Consider the following 22,005-nt stretch of genomic DNA (forward strand, 5'->3'; position numbering starts at 1 on the left):
GTTCACAGAGTGTAACTGCACTTCATCTGAGGCATAATAAGAATCTGCCAATTAGCCAATAGCACAGGGCTTCCCAAGCCTGCCCTATGGACCCCAGAGCCATACTGGGTTGTCAAGATATTCACACTAAATATGAATGAGATAAATTTGCATGCGCTGGCTACCCATTCATTATATGCAAATGTATCCCATGCATATTTATTGTGGATAACCTGAAAGACTCACTGGCTGTGGGGTCCTCAGGACAGCTGTAGGAAGTTGTGTGCTGTACAAATGAATAGCACTTTTGGGGAGGATAATGAACAGTAAGAAGACAGTAAACCTTCCTAAAGATAACTCCATGAAAACATCTGTTCACTACTCCCCAGATCACAGCATGAAAATCAGATACTTCAATAACAATTCTTTTGTACTCTATCTACCAGCATTTATTCAGATCAAAGATGGGCCCCTTAGGCGCAGTGGCAGGTATCATTAGAACTGCCCAGTCACTGAGGATGCTCCAAGGCTTAAAGATGTTAGGGGGTGGGGGAAGAGGTAGCCGGTGAAACTGGAGGCATTCCTGTATCTAGAGACAGGGAATGACTCTTACCGCAACATCCAGAAATTTGGGGGGAACACTATCAGTGAGGAAGGGGTGGGTACTTCTGCTGCCCATCTGCGAGGTCTTGGTAGCACCTGTTCTTACATCAATGTTATTTTACCCTTTTAAATTGTTTTCCTTGGACACTGTCCATAGTGATTTACAATCTAAAAATAAGATAATAAATAACCATACATTGTAAAAATCACTTCATTTCTCAGGCTGTGTCATAACACCCACTCCTTCCTGGTAACAAGGGAAGCCATTCATGAAATTCCAAGAACTGCCCTCCAAGTAATCGTAGGGCACGGAAGCACAAGATAAAGCAAATGAGCAGGAAAGACATAATACCCCTCTATCCCGACCAACATATACTCCTGCTAACCCTTTCCTATCTGATCAGGTAATGCTTATTCTGTCTATTAACTACAGTTTTAACATGTTTAAAATTTGAGAGCAGGAATACTGCAGGAAAGATTAGGTTAGAGGTGAGACTGAATTCCAGATATGTGGGGCAGGAAGGAAACCACCATATCAACTCCAGAGACCAGGCCCAGCAGATGAAGCTCCTTGGACAGCAAAGTCTATCCTGAAAAGCTGCAGAGATGGGTTAAGAATGATAGGGGAAAATGTACACCTCCTCACACTCTGTGTATTCTTCTATTCAGCTCAGATTTTGGTCTTTTTGAGGTTCCTTTTCTGGTTGCTGTAATGTTATTGCTTGGAACCCAAGTCAGAATCTCCTCTGGCAAGAATCCAACATTACTATAAAGCAGTGCTGAGGATGATGAGTTCTGGATGTCCTGGCACCTCACCATCCCCTTAAGGGCAATCTGGTCGACAAGCGGGATAATTGCCCCAGGCACCAGGTGTGGTGAAGGACTGGATTTCAGCATATTGACAATCTTTAGTCGTTACTCCACAGCTGAATCTTCATTTGAGCCAAGTTTCCTTTTAACCATCCACTCCCTGGGTCACTGTTTCTGCATGAAGGAAGAATGAGTGGTAAATATTACAGAAATGAGAACAGAAGGTGGCAGAGACCCCCATGATGATTCCAAGCATGCAGTTAACACTTCAAAGCTGAAGTCCTCACAGTGTTCCAATTCTAACAACCTGAGCCTTGGTTGCAAGACACTTCCAAAGGGAACAAAAGGAAAAAGAAGCAGCATAGTATTGTGTGTGTGACTGGGGGGAGAGGACAGTAAAAGAGGAAAGTTGAAACACAACAAGAGAGGAGCAGAGAGAGCGGGACTGATGAGGGCAAATAAAAAAAAATCTACACAGTGCAGAATTCTCATTTCACTACAAAGTATGAATATGTAGCAAACATTGTGGATATTCCAGCTCCAGGGATCTGCCTCAGGAAGAAGCTCACTGCTCTCACTACTCCTCTCTGCGCCCTACTGCCCTCCTTTGCTTTACCCGGAACTTTCTCCTTTCCAGGGCCCAAAGCATATGCTGGGTTCACCCTGCTTACCAGGCTAGGAAAATAAATCCTAGCAAGTAACTTCTCTCTCACTGTTATCTCACTGCATTGTTGTGGACCACAGGTCCACTAGTCCAGAGGGTTTCCAACTGGTTCCAGATTTTCCCTGCCCTAGGTTTATCCCATTGCATTTGAGAAACTGTCATTTTGCTTCTTGAAGGGATGCAGTATGGTAGTGTTGTTGTTCATGGTAAGGCCTAAGAGTCAAAACCCTGATCAGCCTTAACTCTCTTCCCTAATACATGTTCCCCCCTCTCATGAATTTATAGACCTCTATCATACTTCCTCTCTGACTGAAGAACCTGAACCTGTTCAGTCTTCTACAGGCTAAACTTTCTATCCCTTTCTGTACCTTTAATTAGTTCCACTATATCTTTTTTGAGATAAAGTTTAAGAACAACATTATAGACAAGGCCAGAAAAACATGAGAGATAAGTGAGGGATGCTAACTCTAGACTGTAGTCTATTTTTAGAATATTTCAGTTACATACACTACCTCTAATATTCTGAAACGTCAGAATGTCAACAAAGATTACAGTGGGAAATCCTTGAAACAAGATTACAGAGCTGATCACCTCTAGGACTGGAGAGCTCAGGGGACGAGTACAGGGATACAGAGCCAGTCACCTCTAGGACTGGAGGGCTCAGTTTGGACACCGGGACACAGAGTCTTTTATTTCCCATCCCTCCCAGGTGCTCTTGTTTCTTCCTGCAGGACCTTGACTAAGCAGCTGTAGACTGCGAACTTCCTCATGCACCTGCAGCTGCAGGACTTGCTGGAGCAGCTCTTGCCGTTGAGACTCCTGCATAATGCCCATTCGCTGCAGCTTCTCCGAGTTCAGCCGCAGCAGCACTCGACCTGCCAAAAGCAAGATTAATGGTATAACACACTATCACGCAATGGATAAACTCCTATCAGGGCTCTGTTTCAGTACTGGCTACATATTAGGAATGTGCAGGTGCGCCACGTTTGCTGATCTGTGTTTTCTTCCTCCTGATGTCCTGCACATTAAAGGAATGCAGGACATCAGGAGGAAGAAAGCACAGATCAGTGAATGCGGTGCGCATGCACATTCCTTTAAGTACACTGCGGTGCCCCCTAGGGTGCCCTATTGTTTTCCTGGGATGCCAGGGGGACCAGTCTACTAAAAATGCTGGCTCCTCCTACATCCCAAAGGCTTGATTTTGTGCAGTTTGCACTTCGACGTTTTGGGTTTTTTTTTGAAAATGGACCAAAAAAACCAAAACATCCAAATCACAAGACCTTGTTCAAAACAGAATTTTTGAAAAAAAGATAGACATTTTTCTTTTTTGAAAATGACCTTCTTGCCTATTCAGATTTTGGACCTTTTTTTGCAAAACGTCCAAAGTCGGACTTAGACGTCATATCGAAAATGACCCTCCATATCTCTTGTGAAATTGCAGAACTGCTGCCCTCTCCATAACCTACCCAAATCTACTGATCCTGGATCATCTGTTAATGATATTTTTAATCACTTTGGGGGTCGTTCACTAATAGCATGTGCTATGTGCTGCAGAGCCCACAAGAATAAAATGGGCCTCATGAGAAATAGGCCACACTAACTATTAGTAAATGACCCCTTTATGTATTACTTTGGCAATGCATGCTGAATCCAATTCTCTCCTGTATCTCCTGAGGAATGTGGCACTAATTCTTTGGCACAAAATGTGATACCAATTTCTCCATCTATCTACTCATCATTATTCAGAGCTTTTATGCATATTTGCATCCTGGCAGGGTTGCTGCAAGGGAAGGAGAAGTGGGGTAACTGCCTCAGGCAGGGCCAGATTTATGCGTATTGTTGCCCCTAAGCTGTAACGTTTAAGAGGATCCCTTGATTAAGTAGGAAGTACATTTTAGGTTTAATAGATGATTAAAAAAATATAAAATCAATATTAGTCAATAATAATTTATATTGTAGTTTCTTTTTATTTATAAATGCATTTAATATTTATTTATGTTTTTAGTAATGTGTGGGGCCCTTGTAATGTGAGACCCTAAACTGTAGCTTTAGCTTATGTGTAAACCTGGTCTTGGTCCCAAGCACCAAGTTGTGAAGAGTTAACCTTCTGAGCAAGTCTGTGAATGTATGAACCCAATATTGAAATGGGGTGCTGAAAGCAACCCTTGGCTCGTGTGCCATTTTGTCCAGTGATTGTCCTGATCTGGTCATGTGAAAGACATGTGCAAAGTGACAGCCATAGAAAGTGGGAGAAAGAGTCCAACACCGAATCAATGAGATCCTTGGGATGGGCTATGGCCAAAAATGTTACAGTGTACTGGAGAAGGGCTGGGGTTTGGTGGCAGATGGGTCAGCTTCAGAGTGGCTGTATCTGTGATGGAGAAGTGTTGGATATAGTGAGAGATAGAAAGACTCAGTTTGACAGATCCACGATCATCTATTTAATAACATAATAGGGGAAGAACTGGTTGTGACAAGCAGCTTGGTCATATCCGTGACAGTGTGATGGAGAAGTGCTGGATGTAGTGAGAGCCTAGAAAGGCTCATCCTGGCAGAGTCCATGATCATACCTGTGATAGCATGATGGGAGAAGGCCTCCACATAGAAGAGGTAGTTGTGCGGACAGTGCTTCTTTAGCCATTTACACACATCTTGCTGGCTCCAAAGCACAACTGGTTTGATTGGGCTGCTGAAGCTTGGGCTGGTGTGGTAGATGCCATAACTTTCATAGGATCGGCCCTTCAGAAATAAAACAAAGGTGAGTGTTAAGATTCCTCAGTCAATCAACTGAAGAAACTTGGGTCTGACTGATGAAAGGTTTCTAGAGATTACAAAATGTGGAAAAGCCCACAATACCATTTCTAGGCTACAGGAGTATGGTGTCAGCATCAAACATTTTGGGTGGGGAGGGAGCAATTCTATAACTGGGTGCCCCATTTAAAGGTGCCCTAGTGCTGCACAGGGAGCACCTAGTCTATAATGGCATCTGACACCCAGATTCCACTAGAATACTGGCGTGCACCCACAAGTTAGGCTCTCCCACTTATGCCAGGTCAATGGTAGGTGTAAATGAGCATGCCTAAGTACAACATGCAGTGTGTGTAACTCACAGTGTTCTACAGGTTACATGCATAAGTGGTAGACATGCTTATGCCCTATCCGTACTCCGCCCACATGTACGCCCCCTGTGCTGTTACGTGCTAGAGCACACACTCCCTTACAGAATAGCACATAGTGCACTTACACATGCAGTTATCGATTGCCCTTTTTGCCTATGGGGAGTGTATGCTTGTCTATAATGTGCATGTGCAAGAGCAACCGATGGAGAAGGTAACTGGCATGTTAAAGGATATCTTTCTTAAGAACATCCTATATAATAATTCTCACCTCCAACGTTCTGTGCCTGGGACTGTAGCTCCCTAGGCTGGAGGTGGTCTGCTAGGCAGACACGCACTGACGTCATGACAGCTGATTCCAAGGCAAGGGGAGGAGTAGGGAAACACATGCAGCGTGTTTCCCTACTCCTCCCCCTGCCTCAGAATCATCTGTCAACCCCCGCGCTAGGGCCCCCTCAACCCCCCCCCCCCGTGAACCTGTCGCCCCCCCCCCCAGACCGCCCCCTGCCGCCGTTGTGTACTACCTGTGCTGACAGGGGACCCAAACCCCCGACAGCCGAAGTGTTGTTGTGCCCTTCGCGTTCCTTCCTCATCTTCTCTGGAAGTTCCTCTGCGTGCATCTGACGTCAGACGCACGCAGAGGAACTTCCAGAGAAGATGAGGAAGGAACGCGAAGGCACCAACAACACTTCGGCTGACGGGGGTTTGGGTCCTCTGTCAGCAAAGGTAGTACACAACGGCGGCGGGGGCAGTTTTCGGCGGTACGGGGGGGGGGGGCAACAGGTTCGCCGATGGGGGAGGCAAGGGGGCCATAGCACGGGGGGGGGGGGGGGGGGGAGAGGAACTGCCTGCTTAGGGCCCGTTTCCTTGGCTTCAGAAACGGGCCTTTTTTACTAGTAACATAAAAGTAGCCATACTGGGTCAGACCATTGATCCATTTAGACCAGTATCCTGTTTCCAACAGTGGCCAATCCAGGTCACAGGTACCTGGCAGAAACCCAAACAGTAGCAACATTCCATGCTACCAATCCCAGGGCAAGCAGTTGCTTTCCCATGTCTTTCGCAATAGCAGACTATGGACTTTTCCCCCAGGAGCTTGTCCAAACCTTTTTTAAACCCAGATACGCTAACCGCTGTTACCACATCCTCTGGCAAAGAGTTCCAGAGCTTAACTATTCGTTGAGTGAAAAAATATTTCCTCCTATTTGTTTTAAAAGTATTTCCATGTTACTTCCTTGAGTGTCCCCTAGTCTTTGTACTTTTGGAACGAGTAAAAAATTGATTTACTTCTACTACACCACTCAGGATTTTGTAGACCTCAATCATATCTTCCCTCATCTGTCTGTTTTCCAAGCTAAAAAGCCCTAACCTCCTATTCATCATCCCTTTCCTAATACTTACTAGCATTCTGTTTGCTTTTTGGACATTGCAGCACACTGAGCAGAAGATTTCAGCGTATTATCTACAATGACACCTAGATGTTTTGCTTGATGCTAACCCCCAAGGTGGACCCTAGCATCAGGTAACTATGATTCAGATTATTCTTTTCAATGTGCATCACCTTACATTTGTCCACATTAAATTTCATCTCCCATTTGGATTCTCAGTCTTCTTTTCCTAAGGTCTTCCTACAATATTTCACAGTCCGCACATGTTTTAACAACCTTAAATAATTTTGTGTCATCTGCAAATTTAATCACCTCACTCGTTCCAATTTCTGTATCATTTATGAATATGTTAAATAGCACCGGTCCCAGTACCAATCCCTGCGGCACTCCACCCTCCTCCATTGAGAGAAATGACCATTTGACCCTACCCTCTGTTTTCTTTTGTGCGTTGTGGTGGATTAACCAATGGCCTTCTTACTATACATTTTAATATGCTATATACCGATGTTTACCATGTGAGTTAACATAAGAACATAAGAATTGCCATACTGGGTCAAATCAATGGTCCATCTAGCCCAGTATCCTGTTTCCAATAGTGGCCAATCCCGGTCACAGGTACCTGGCAGAAACCCAAATAGTAGCAACATTCCATGCTACCAATCCCAGGGCAAGCAATGGCTTCCCCAATGTCCATCTCAATATCAAACTACAGATTCTACTTCCAGGAACTTGTCCAAACCAGTTTTAAACCCAGGTAAGCTACCCACTGTAACCATATCTTCTGGTAACAAGTTCCAGCACTAACTATTCATTGAGTGAAAAAATATTTCCTCCTATTCATTTTAAAAGTATTACTATGTAACTTCATTGAGTGTCCTCTAGTCTTGGTACTTTTTGAAAGAGTGAAAAATCGATTCATTTTTCATTCATGCAGATCATTCTCACTCATTCTATGGTACTATCAAAAGAATACAATCGGGGTTACTCATGTGGACTCTTCAAGGTGACCCCCAAGAGACTAACACAAAAAGTATAGCAATACCTCCCATTCCTATCCCCCATCCACCCAATTCCAAATTCAATCCAACCCAACCCAACTTCCCCTCCCCCCCCCCCCCCCCCCATCTGAAAGCTCCAGTAAAATCACATTACAGATTCAACAAATAGCTGTGGGCTTTAGGAGAAAGAACCTCCCAAATGGGGAGCCAAATTTGCTGGAAAGTTCTCCAAGCCTTAGGCGAACCTCGCTTTGCATCCAACTGCTCCATTTTCAAGAGATGATACAATTCATTTCTCCATTCAGTCAAAGAAGGGGGTTGTGGCTGCCTCCAATTCCTTAAAATACACTTACAAGCTAAAGAACAAGCTTTATTCAATAAAGAGTTTCTCCTTTTCGCAATCCCAAATTTACCAAGTTAGTTGTATGTCAGCCCTCAGTGTGATATGCAGATGCAGCGCAGAAAACAAATAGTCCATAATATGGCGCCAAAAAAGACATATAACCTCAGAATCCTAAACATATGAGTAAGGGTGACTGGGCAGGCAAATCACCTGAGACACTATACAAGTCCAGCTCTGAATGCCCTATTTGGAGCAACATACATCTGCATCAAAAACTTATATTGCTGTTCCTGTAAAGACACTGAGAAAGTTAACATGGAGGGGCATAATCGAACAGAAACGCCTATCTACATGGGCGTTTATCTCCGAGAACGGGTCCGTGAAGGGGCGGACCCAAGCGTATTATCGAAAAAATTAGACGTCCATGTTTTATTCGCCAAGTTGTGAGCTGGGCGTTTTTGCTTTTCAGCGATAATGGACAATGAAATCGCCCAGCTCAAAAACGAATAAATCCAAGGCATTTGTTCGTGGGAGGGGCCAGGAGTCGTAGTGCACTGGTCCCCCTAACATGCCAGGACACCAACCAGGCACCCTAGGGGGCACTTTTACAAAAACAGAACAAAAGGTAAAAGAGCTCCCAGGTGCATAGCACCCTTCCCTTGTGTGTAGAGCCCCCCAAATCCCCCTCAAAACCCACTGCCCACAAGTCTACACCATTACTATAGCCCTAAGGAGTGAAGGGGGGCACCTACATGTGGGTACAGTGGGTTCGGGGGGGGTTGGACGACTAAGCATTAAGCAGCACAATTGTAACAGGTAGGGGGGGATGGGCCTGGGTCCACCTGCCTGAAGTCCACTGCACCCCCTAACAACTGCTCCAGGGACCTGCATACTGCTGCCAGGGAGGTGGGTATGACATTTGAGGGTCAAAATAAAAAGTTGTGAAACATCATTTTTTGAGGTGGGAGGGGGTTTATGACCACTGGGGGAGTCAGGGGAGGTCATCCCCGATTCCCTCCAGTGGTCATCTGGTCATTTAGGGCACTTTTTGGGGCCTTATTCGTGAAAAAACAGGGTCCAGGAAAAGTGCCCTAAATTCTAGCTAAAAACGCATACTTTTGTCCCATTATCTATGAAATGCGCCCATCTCTGTTCGGCAGATAACCACGCCCCAGTTCCGCCTTCGCCACACCTCTGACACGCCCCCATCAACTTTGTCCGCATCCGCGACGGAGTGCAGTTGAAAACGTCCAAAATCGGCTTTCGATTATACCGCTTTATTCGTTTTTGTGAGATAAACGCCCATCTCCCGATTTAGGTCGGAACTTGGGCGTTTTTCTCGTTCGATTATAAGCTGGATAGTAACCTGCTTCATCAACACACATAAACCATCGCCCGTCACTTGCTCCTGAGAAGGCTGTTCCCCATTCCAAGCATTGGCTAAAACCCCATATTCCCCTTTCAAACTCAGCGCCACCAAGCTGATTTGATAAAAAGATAAACTGGCCTTAATCTGTCTGGTAAAAGTCTCAGTCACCACATCAGCCATATCTTCTTTCAGAGTTTGTTTATCCAAAGAACTGATGTAATGATGAACTTGGCCATATGCATACCAGTTCTGGAGAGTCAACAGACCTTCTGCTTGCAACATAGCAAAAGATTTAATAGTACCAGATTCAGTAACCACATCTTTAACATACTATAATCCCTTGGCATGCCAACGTTTCAAAGAGACCTTTGAAGCATTAAAAATCAAGGCTTTTATTCCTCCATAATGGAAGCAACACAGTGGATTGTGGGGATATCTTCATCTTTGTGCATAGCTAGTGCCGTACCTGCCTCATGGACCTCAACAGTGGATGCTGTCAAGTAGAAAAAATTTCATGAGGATGCCGAATATGTAGATAGGAAATTTAGTGCACAGATGTCAGCAACTGTTGTTCAAGATGCATTGGCTTATAATACTGAGTCCTTTTCTCCAATCCACTAGATGCCTCATAAAACATGCCACACTGTATTTCCTAAGATGGGGAAGAGTCAGGCCACCACGTTCCAAAGGCAAGGATAGCTACTGCAAAGTAGCCCAAGGTTTCTTGCTCTGTCAAAGAAACTTCCTCAAAGCTTGATGAAAAATATTAAGATCATTATTAGTCAAATACATAGGAAAAATCTGGAGTACATTTAACCATTTAGGGAATAATACCATTTTATAAAGTGCTATACGAGTCAACAACCCCTCAAACTTAAAGGTAATGGTGCCCACACACTCAAAAAATCTTGTGACTTTTTCAACAATACAGTAAAATTTTCATGTAAATACCCAGGTATTTCAATTACTGCCCACTTTCTTAAGTGGGAACTCCACAGTCCAATCTTTTTATTTATATCCTCTCAGAGGCACAGCCTCTGATTTATCTAAATTTAAACAAAAAACAGTCACAAGATCATGTTGTTGTATCAGAGCCAGAGTGTTCATCAAGGACTCTTTGGGTTGTGTTAACAGTAACAATAAATCATCAGCAAATGCCATACACCGTACCTTCCTCCCTCCCTATGCAGAAACCATGAACTGACTCAACCATGCGTAAGGTGGAAAGTAGGGGTGCCAGAGAGAGTATAAATAATATTGGGGCTATAAGGCAACCTTGCCTCATTCTCCGGCCAAGTAAAAATAAATCTGACATTTGGCCATTTACTAATACTGCTAACATAGGATTAGTATATAATATTTTTATCATATTTATTTATTTATTTATGTATTTATTTATTGCATTTGTATCCCACTTTTTCCTACCTCTTTGCAGGCTCAATGTGGCTTACATTATGCCGTAATGGCAGGCGCCATTACCAGAAGGAGAGATACAGAATATTATTGCATTTAAAGTAGAGAAATCCAAGCAATAACCTCCCAAACCATATTTTCCCAATATTTGAAATAAGAAGTTCCAGTCTACGCAATTGAAAGCCTTATGGGCATCTAAGCTCACAAGTAAAGCTGGAAGATTATGGGTTGCACTATGTCCCATCGCAGCGACTATCCTCTGGATATTCAATACCGGCTGAATGCTCTGTACAAAACCAACCTTATCAGTATAGATTAGGCCAGGTCGTAAGGAAGCTGGTCTGGACACCAAGATCTTGGCCATTCATTTTTGCTCAAAGTTGATTAAAGATATTGGTCTATTTAAATCTAGCATAGAAGGATTCCTAGCAGGCTTAGGAAAGACTACAGTTAATGATCGGTTACAATGAAGTGGAAAGGCCTATCTTCAATGTCTCAAAATACCACCTCTAAGGCAAAAAAATGTGATCTTGCAAAATTTTATAGAATTCCACCATCAGCAAATCAGGACCAGGTGCCTTAGAAAGTTATGCCTGCTTAAGAGCATCCCAAATCTCTAGAACTGTTATTGGCTGCTGAAGTGCCAGGAAAATGGCAAGACTCCCAAACACAACTCATGGATTTCATCTCGAACTCCTGCGTATCTGCCTCAAACATCCTGATACTAGGAGACATCAACCTACACCTAGAAGATGACACCTTACTAAGCACACGAGAGTTCAAAGAATTCCTAAAACTCTGGGATCTGCAATCACCCAACATGCAACCAACTCACGAAAAAGGACACACACTAGATATCATAACGAACAAATTCGAATCGGACTCGACAATCATACTCACTGACACAAGATGGACACCTACATTATGGTCAGACCACCATAAAGCAAATGTCACTCTTTGCTGGCGAAAAACACATCTAAACACGACCAACAAACACGAGCGAACAACATACACAACAAGAGGAAAAATAGACCCCACAACATTCTGGCAACAGGTCTACCAGAACGAATGGACAACAAACGCTGACACCATTCAATTCCTCCAAGAATGGGACGATATATGCACAATAACGTTAGACAAAATCGCCCCAATCCAAACCAGAACATCACACAGGAAAAAAGCAAACCCATGGTTCACCGAAGAGCTGAAAAAACTTAAAACACAAGTCAGGCGACTAGAACGAGCTTGGAACAAAAAGAAAGACGAACAAATACTAAATGACTGGAAGTCACTTCGGAGAAAATACAAATACACCATAAAACAGACAAAAAGACTACATTACAAAACAATAATAGGACCAAACTACAAAGACACACATAAACTCTTCAACCTCGTGAACAAACTGCTAGACACCACACCAGTTACAAACAACGGCAAAGATATACCAGACGTCGACAACCTTGCGAAATACTTCAAGGAGAAAATCATACTACTACGAAACAAAATACCCGCTAGTCCTATAGAATACGCCACTCTTCTAGACTGTCTAGATCCAGAAGAAGGAACACACCCAGCAGACAGAACCTGGACTGAATTCGAAATAATATCAGAAGACCTCATCTCTAAAACTCTCAAAAGATACGCCAAATCCAATTGCAAACTTGACACATGCCCAAATAACCTCATGAAATCTTCTCCTCAGCAATTCATAATAGACCTAACGAACCATATAAACTACATGCTACAAAACGGACTCTTCCCAAAAGCAAAAGGAAAAATCTTACTCACCCCAATTCCTAAAGATACTAAGAAAAACACAAGCGAATTAACCAACTACAGGCCTGTAGCATCCATCCCACTAATAACCAAGATAACCGAAGGAATGGTAACTAAACAACTCACATACTATCTAAACAAACACTCAATACTGCATGATGCCCAATCAGGATTCCGATCGAACCATAGCATAGAAACAGTATTAGTCACCCTTATGACTAAATTTAAACAAATAATAGCAACTGGCAATAATATACTCCTCCTACAATTTGACATGTCAAGCGCCTTCGACATGGTCGACCACGGAATCCTACTACACATACTTGAGTACTTTGGAATTGGAGGAAATGTCCTGAACTGGTTCAAGGGGTTCCTAACCCTGCGTTCATATCAAGTCACATCAAATTCAACCACGTCCAAGGCATGGACACCTGAATGTGGAGTTCTACAAGGATCACCTCTCTCACCTACTATTTTCAACCTAATGATGATCCCTTTAGCAAAACTCCTAGCAAACCATAACCTCAACCCATATATATACGCCGACGATGTGACAATATACATCCCTTTCAAACAAGACATCAAAGAGATCTCCAAACAAATCAATCAAAGTCTATACATCATGAACACATGGGCAGATGCATTTCGTCTGAAATTAAATGCAGAAAAAACTCAATGCCTGATACTCACCTCCCAATACAACACAAATGAATTCAACGCGATAAACACACCAAACCTAAACCTTCCGATCTCAGAAACGCTCAAAATCCTTGGAGTCACTATCGACTGCCACTTGACACTCAAAACCCACGCAAATAACACAACGAAGAAGATGTTCTACTGCATGTGGAAATTGAAAAGGATAAGACCATTCTTCCCAAGATTCGTCTTTCGCAACCTAGTGCAATCCCTCGTGCTCAGCCATCTGGATTATTGCAACTCACTATACGCAGGCTGCAAAGAGCAAATACTGAGGAAACTTCAAACAGCCCAGAACACAGCAGCCAGACTGATCTTCGGAAAACCAAAATATGAAAGGGCAACACCACTACGAGAGAAACTACACTGGCTTCCACTTAGGGAACGCGTCACTTTTAAGGTATGCACATTAGTCCACAAGATCATTAACGGCGAAGCCCCAGCCTACATGTCCGAGCTGATAGACCTACCACCCAGAAATGCTAAAAGATCAACCCGAACATACCTCAACCTCCACTTCCCTAATTGCAAGGGCGTGAAATACAAGACGCTACACGCGTCAACCTTTTCTTATATAAGCACACAGCTTTGGAATACACTGCCGCGCAACCTAAGAACGATTCACGAACAAGCTTCCTTCCGCAAATCATTGAAGACCCACCTGTTTGAAACAATCTACGGAAAGAGCCAAAACACATAGAGTCCACACTCACTATTCATCAATGTATCACCCCCCTTAATTCCACATCACCCATACATATACTCACAGAAATATGTACACTCAACATATGTCTTTGTGCTTTACTACTGCCCTTAAGCTTCCCATTGTCTCCTTCCAATGTTTCAATGTTGATGTCCCATTGTAATATTCCTAACGATAGTTCGATTCTCGCATAACCTGTACAATGTAACCCATAACCAAGCTGTACAACTGTATTTCCACTATTCATATCTTATTGTAAGCCACACTGAACCCGCAAAGAGGTGGGAAAATGTGGGATACAAATGCAATAAATAAATAAATTGTTTATTCACACCACTAATCTCTGGCAGATGTAATTTAGAAATATAAGAAGCTAGATCCCCCATGGAGACATTCTGTTTCTGACAGAAATATTTAAAGTACTGGTAAAATAAAGTTGTAATACGATCTTGGTCAGTGACCATGGTATTACCAGATCGAATCCCCTTACAAAAATGAAAACCAGACCTGGGCTGAACTAATCTAGTCAACATTCTACCAGTATGATTATCAAAGCGATGAAAATGAAATTTATAATATTGTTATGATTTGTTTTCTCATTAATTTTTACATTAAGACCCACTCTGGCAACCTGTAAATTATCCCTATCTTTGGGGCACCTTGTACGCAGCCATTTCTGTTTACACTGATCAATTTATGCTTGCAAATACAAGAGTTTCCTTCCCCCTTTTTTAATACACAGAATATATCTGGTCTGAGATTCCATGATGGTATTTTTGACTAGCGTCCATGACTGATGTAAACTTTTGACCTTGCAGCTGCTCCTCTTTTTTTTTTTTTTTTTACCATTCTCCTAATTTTATCATAGATGCTCCACGGTCTAGGTGTAGAATTGTTTACCCTCTTGTTGGTTCCTTAACCAGCTGCTCCATAAAGCAGTCCTTAATTTCATCTAGGAATTTTGTTGGTTCATAGGGGTGCTGAAGGAGGGTGTTGGGAGGCGGTCCACTGGATTACCAAGGATTATTGGTTTGGGGGATGGTTGGGAGAGGGGGGGCGGGGAATTTTTTAAAGGTCTTGGGGGGGGGGGTTCAGGTCAGGTGTCCTAAAGGCCTACCATGGGGAGCAGTCTGCTTGTACTATAGTACAACCTGTCTAAAGCAAATGCTGAAAGCTCGATAAGCTTTGTGCATCGGCCCCTTAGTCATAATTGAAACAAGTCTAGACCAAAACATCTAACATTTAGCCCTGGGACGTTTTTGCTTTGTTCCAATATGACAGAAAAACATTCAAGTTTTGGGAATGCCCAAATCCTGCCCTTGACACGACCTCTTGTGATTTGGACATACCACATAGAAAAACGTCTTTAAAATGGGTTTCAAAAATATCTGCCGCTTTTTGGATGTTTTTCTGTTTCAAAAATAAGCCCCTTTATATGCTAAGAAAAACTACACCTTAATTTCCTTTTTTAAGCGAGAAGATTAAAATCCCTGAGGTTACCTATTAAATTTTAAGTCTACCTTTCCCCAAGTTTAAAAACAAATTTCCAGAAAATTCTTAGCAAAGATTTCTCCCTCTCTGGAAGTCCTCTCACAACACTTCTTCTCGACTTCTGGCAATATGGATAATTTTAATGACAGGTTACAGATCACTAACAGCAGACAAGCAATTTCATGTTTGAGTTCTTTCAGTACCCTGAGGTATTTACCATCTGGGCTAGATGATTTACTACTCTTTTGTTTGTTAATTTGGCTCCATGTGTCTTCCAGGTTCATTGAGATTTCTTTCAGTTTCTCTGCATTGTCACCCTTGAAAACCACTTTGGGGCTGAACCCCTTTCTGCATCGTGTGGCTGATTCCATGTGTGTAGATCACTCATTAGGAGTGAAGGAGTAACCTAGTGGCTAAGAATCTGGGGAACTGAGTTTGATTCCCACTGCAGCTCCATCTGATGCTGGGCAAGTCTCTTAACCTTCCATTGCCCCGAGTACAAAAAAGCTTAGATTGTAAGCCCACTAGGGACAGAGAAAATACCTGCATATAATATATGTAAACCGCTTTGTTTGTACCCACAAAAAAGCAGTATATGAAATCCATGACCCTTCACACACTTCTGCCTGTGGTAGCTTTCTGCATCGGCCCTTCTGTGTCCACTGTGTCTTCACTGAGCTTTCTAATTAAAATGTAGGGACCACCTGAATGAAAGGATGTAAATAGTAAGTCTCACTAGCATTCATCAACTGTTAATTATCTTTAATTGATTTTGACAGGTGGCTATGCCCACTTCCGGTCACATCAGAAGTTTTCCTTGGAAAAACAGATCACTATGTAAATAACCCAATAATTCTACCTTCTGGCTAGCAGCTGTAAAGTGAGGTGATCAAATTTGCAGGTGATACAAAACTATTCAAGGTTGATAAAACATGTGCAGTCTGTGAAATATTGCAGGAAGACCTTAGGAAACTGGAAGACTGGGCATCCAAATGGCAGATGAAATTTAATGTGGACAAATGCAAGGTGAGGCACATTGGAAAGAATAATCTGAACCATAGATACCTGATGCTAGGGTTCACCTTCGGGGTCAGTGCTCAAGAAAAAGGTCTGGGTGTCGTTGTAGATAATACGCTGAAATCTTCTGCTCAGTGTGTGATGGCGGCTAAAAAAGCAAACAGGATGCTAGGAATTATTAGGAAAGGGATGGTGAATAAGACTCCAGACAGCGCAGAACACCGCGGCGAGGCTATTATTTGGCAAATCTCGGTTTGAGGCGGCAAAACCCCTACGTGAGAAGCTCCACTGGCTCCCGATTAAAGAACATATCGAATTCATGATCTGTGTGCTCTTACCCACAAGATTGTATACGGGGACGCTCCGGCTTACATGTACAACCTGATCAACCTCCCTCCCAGAAATTCCGAGAAGTCGTCCCGCACCTATCTCAATCTCCACTTTCTTAACTGCAGAAACGTAAGATACAAACTACTCTTTGCCTCCTCTTTTTGCTTTATGTGTCCCTGCTACTGGAATGCTCTACCATCACCGTTAAGAGAGACAGTCGATCATAGTCTGTTCAAGAAGTCCCTTAAGACCTACCTATGTGATTGACCTTACTCCTCTGCTCCTTGATTACCTGCAATCCCGCATTCCTCCTCCTGCTGGTTCCCTCCCTTCCCCTCCTCTACCTTATTCTCTGATTTGTACTACAATTATTATGTTGCTCTTTTCACCAAATGTTGTAAGCCACATAGAGCCTTCCCTAGTGGGATTATGTGGGATATAAATATTCACAATAAATAAATAAAAAATACTATAATGCCTTTGTATCACTCCATGGTGCGTCCGCACCTTGAGTACTGTGTTCAGTTCTGGTAACCATATCTCAAAAAAGATATAGCGGAATTAGAAAAAGTTAAAAAAAAGAGTAACTAAAATGATAAAGGGGAAGGAACTCCTCTCGTATGAGGAAAGGCTAAAGAGGTTAGGGCTCTTCAGCTTGGAAAAGAGACAGGTGAGGGGAGATATGACTGAGGTCTACAAAATCCTGAGTGGTGTAGAACGAGTAGAAGTAAATCAATTTTTTACTCGTTACAAAAGTACAAAGACTAGGGGACACTCAAGGAAGTAACATGGAAATATTTTTAAAACAAATAGGAGTAAATATTTTTTCACTCAACAAATAGTTAAGCTCTGGAACTCTTTGCCAGAGGATGGTTATCGTATGTGGGTTTAAAAAAGGTTTGGACAAATTCCTGGAGGAAAAGTCCATAGTCTGCTATTGCAAAATACATGGGAAAGCAACTGCTTGCCCTGGGATTGGTAGCATGGAATGTTGCTACTATTTGGGTTTCTGCCAGGTACCCTGTGACCTGGATTGGCCACTGTTGGAAACAGGATACTGGGTTAAATGGATCATTGGTCTGACCCAGTATGGCTACTCTTATGTTCTTATGAAACTGACAATGCAACCGCCAGGGTCTGTCAACTCATGGCTCCTGGCTGAATCTTTATAAAACAGACCACTCGTAAACTGCATTTTGAGAGGTCCTTCACTATAACTGAGAAGCATTTCTATGAGGACTCTATAAGGGTAGCAGTTGTTGATCTGAATGATGAGTCTGTCTCCAATCATGACGCCCAACTGGGTGGTTATTGGATAATTTATTAGCACCACTTTGGCCGTCCCTGTGATGTCTGTTCCATCTTTTTTCACGATCTTAGAGGGCAGGTATAACAGCGTATTGTTCAAATCCAAATAACCTTCCCTGTGACAGCTATGTAAAAGGCAAGCGGTGCAGTTTCTGATAAGGCTGATAAAGGCGGTATTTCCACATAAATTCTTTTTTTGATACTGGTTTGTGTGACAATTGAAAGAGGTCCAATTCTGTTTTAACGCATTCTTCTGAGCCATCATGCACAAAAGCCATGATTTTTTTCTCAAAATATATCTTCTGTCTCTGTAGCACTAACTCTCTTCTTAGCCTTGCGCTTAGGCTTCCGAGACGCTACACAGATGGGTTTCTTTCTGTTAAGGGGTCAGGTGGTCCTTCTAAAAGCACCCTTCTTTCTTTTAAGGGCTTTTTGCTAGTCCTGATCCAGTCTGCTCCGTGTTGTTATTTATGTTATTCAGAACGGCAGTGGTGACGTGATCCATCACATCGTTGGCGTTGTTTTTGGCCGTGCTTTTCATGTGAGGTTTAACAATCTCAATGCCCCTTCTCAGCAATGGTAGTGCTTTTCTAAAGAGACTACAAAACACACTGCCAATCCCTACTTCATAAATAACGGGTGATTCGTAAAAACCTGGGAGTCAGTGATCGGCCTGGGCCATATAATAATCTCTGTATACTGCCGTGTCACCATAAATTTTAATTGCTACCATGTTAAAATACAATCACTTTCCGGGGTCACAAGTGAAGCTTAAGGATCACCTTCCCGTAGCGAAATGAGATGTGTCTGTTCTGGTCTATATTTATTTCAAAGGAAATAGTATTGATGTGGTTCTTGTTCACAGGGATGTAATCAGATTTATTATATGTGATGGTGACAAACTCATTACTTTTCCCTTTAACAGCTATGCAGCGCAGCAGTGGTACAAAATGATGCGCTACTAACTGATGCTCCACAATGTTGTGTAAAGATACAAGGTGTTCAAACTACCTGTGATGTCAACGGGCAAGCTCGGACTACTAGTAATGCTGCTAGGTTCTAACTCCAAAATGATCACTAATTCATCATCTCCTCGGATAAGTATCATTGAGCCCATATTTCTCATCATGGTTTACATCTGATGGGGGTCATAAGACATTAACAGGGGCTGCTTATCATAGCGATCAGTGATGTCTTCTTTCATACTCTCTGTTAAAGTTTCCATGCTCAAGTAATAACCTCTCCGTACTACAAATGTTTCATCCGGTAAGCCATACACCATCAAGACATAAAATTGGTCTTTTGCAACATTGCCCTACGTGTGTGGTTATTGTATTTCCACCTAACCCATTTCTCAGTGGCCTTGTACATCCAGAGGTTTTGCTAAACAGTAAAATTAGAACTGGTGTTTTGCGGAAATATTTCCACAGAGGCATTGCTAGGCACTGTGATGTCGAACCCCTCATCGTCCATGTTGGTTCTCATATGCAGCCTTAGATGTCTTGTATCTCGCAGGCCAGCACCCAACTATTAAATTTCTCAGGCCAGCCTCTCCATTTCACTAGAAATGTTTTGCTCCTATCTCTTCCTTTTCACTTCTAAAACTTTTTCAATACGGTAGACCCTGTCAGTGTCAGGATTGATTTTTAATAGTGGGGTAGAAAGAACCTTCTACAGTTTCCCCGTCATAATCCTACATGTTGTAAACAGGCTAACACATCCATTATTATAAATATCTCATCAGTCCATGTCTGTTTGTACCCCTTATGAAAAGTGCCTTTTGTTTTCAACAGTCGTACATGGTCACCTTTTGCAAAATGTTTCTAGTTTCTTATTCCTTCTATAGATCATTTTCCAGACCTGCAGAATACAGAGGCGTCACATCGATAGGTCTACCCCGTATGGCTCTGTGAAAACTCCGATTATAGCTATGTAGCATGACCTGTAGTACATCTACGTAGCAAAATGTTTCTATACACATTTATTTAAAAACTCTTTACCCTTGTCCGTTTGTATTTTTTTTAGGCGTGCAAGCTAAACTAAATACCTTCTTAAAGGCATTGGCCACTTCATGATTGGTTTTTCTTTTTAGACACATGACCAGTGCTTTTTTTGTGCTGGTACAGCGTACCAGCACCTTTTTTTGAGGTCCGGCTCACCTGCTCGCTCCCTTCCGTTTGTGCACCTGTACTCCCTGCTTTAAAATCGTTTGTTTACCCGAAGTTGCAGCGAACCGGCAATAAAGCAGCAGGCAGGCAGGCAGTGGCAGGCAAGCTGGCCTCCTCGTCGCTTCCCTTCCCTTTCAGAGCGTCCTGCCTTCCTCTGATGTAATTTCCTTTCCGCGAGGGCGGGATGCGCTGAGAGGGAAGGGAAGCGACGAAGAGGCAAGCCTGCCTCCCAGTGCCTACCTGCCAGCTTTTACTGCCGGTTCGCTGCGACTTTGGGTAAACAAACGATTTCAAAGCAGGGAGCACGGGTGCACGAACGGAAAGTCAGGGGGACTGAGGTTTGAACGAATCGCTGGACATGGATTTGAGGTGAAGGCAGGGAAGGGAGAATTGCTAGACATGGATAGGAGGGGAGGGCAGGGGAGAGGAAAATCGCTGGACATGGATGGGAGGAGAGGGCAGGAGAGAGAGAAGAATCACTGGACATGGATGGGAGGGGAGGGCAGAGGAGAGAGGAGAATGCTGGACATGGATGGGATGGGATGGGAAGGCAGGGAAGAGAGAATTTCTGGACATGGATGGGAGGGGAGGGCAGGGAAGAGAGAATTGCTGGACATGGATAGGAGCGGAGGGCAGGGGAGAGAGGAAAATCGCTGGATATGGATGGGAGGGGAGGGCAGGGGAGATAGGAGAATCACTGGACATGGATAGGAGGGGAGGGCAGAGGAGAGAGGAGACATGCTGGACAGGGAGGGGAGGGCAGGGGAGAGAGAATCGCTGGACATGGATGGGAGGGGAGGGCAGAGGGGAGAGGAGAATCACTGGATATGGATGAGAGGGGAGGGGAGAGAGGAGACATGCTGGACATGGATGGGAGGGGAGGGCAGGGAAGAGAGAATTGCTGGACATGGATGGGAGGGGAGGGCAGGGAAGAAAGAATTGCTGGACATAGATGGGAGGGGAGGGCAGGGGAGAGAGGAGAATCACTGGACATAGAGGGGAGGGCAGCAGAGAGGAGAATCGCCGGACATGGATGGCAGGGGAGGACAGAGAAGAATCACTGCACATAGATGAGAAGGGAGGGCAGGGGAGAGAGGAGACATACTGGACATGGATGGGAGGGGAGGTCAGTGAAGAGAGATTCGCTGGACATGGGTGGAAGTGGAAGGCAGGGGAGAAAGGAGAATCGTTGGACATGGATGAGAGAGGAGAGGAAGGGGAGAGAGGAGAATCGCTGGACATGGATGGCAGGAGAAGACAGGGGATAGAGGAGAATCACTGGACATGGGAGGGGAGGGCAAGGGTGAGAGAAGACATGCTGGACATGGGATGGAGAGAAGACAGGAAGGAGATGCACATGGATGGGAGGGGAGGGCAGGGGAGAAATGCTGTAAATGGATGGAAAGGAGAGCAGGAGATAGAGGAGAACTGCTGGACATAGATGGATGGAGGAATTGGCGGGGAGAGAGGAGAAATGCTGGACTTGGATGGAGGAGAGGAGAGAGGAGAAGTGCTGGACATGGATGGAGGGGAGGAGAGAGGAGAAGTGCTGGACATGGATGGAGGGAAGGAAAGAAAAAAGAAGAAGATGCACATGGATGGAGATGAGGGAAAGGGAAGAGAGGAGAAAAACTGCACAAGGATGGAGAAAATAGGCAAAAGCTGGATCCACATTATACCTCCTCCAGTCAATTCCACGGAGGAGGACCCAGCTTTTACTTATGGATGTAGGGCAAGAAATGAAGAAAGGAGGAAAGTAAAGAAATAAATGGAAAGGAAGCCCTGGAAACGGTGTTAAGAGAATAGAGAGCAGCAGAATCAGAGAATGGG

The 22,005-nt window shown here is 43.6% G+C and overlaps 1 protein-coding gene across 1 annotated transcript in view; it reads right to left on the bottom strand.

Moving 5' to 3' along the window:
* Window positions 1–251: 251 nt before the first annotated feature.
* The window catches only part of SAMD10 (sterile alpha motif domain containing 10), a 36,651-nt gene continuing 14,897 nt past the window's right edge, over window positions 252–22,005 (bottom strand). The window contains exons 3-5 of the mRNA XM_030213447.1: window positions 4,627–4,795; window positions 2,648–2,931; window positions 252–1,566 (exon numbers count right to left, since the gene is read on the bottom strand). Of these exons, the coding sequence (XP_030069307.1) occupies window positions 2,717–2,931; window positions 4,627–4,795 (384 nt within the window). The 3' untranslated portion in view covers window positions 252–1,566; window positions 2,648–2,716. The remainder of the gene's footprint in view (window positions 1,567–2,647; window positions 2,932–4,626; window positions 4,796–22,005) is intronic.

This window comes from Microcaecilia unicolor, chromosome 8 (assembly GCF_901765095.1).
Source record: "Microcaecilia unicolor chromosome 8, aMicUni1.1, whole genome shotgun sequence".
Classification (NCBI taxonomy): Eukaryota; Metazoa; Chordata; class Amphibia; order Gymnophiona; family Siphonopidae; genus Microcaecilia; species Microcaecilia unicolor.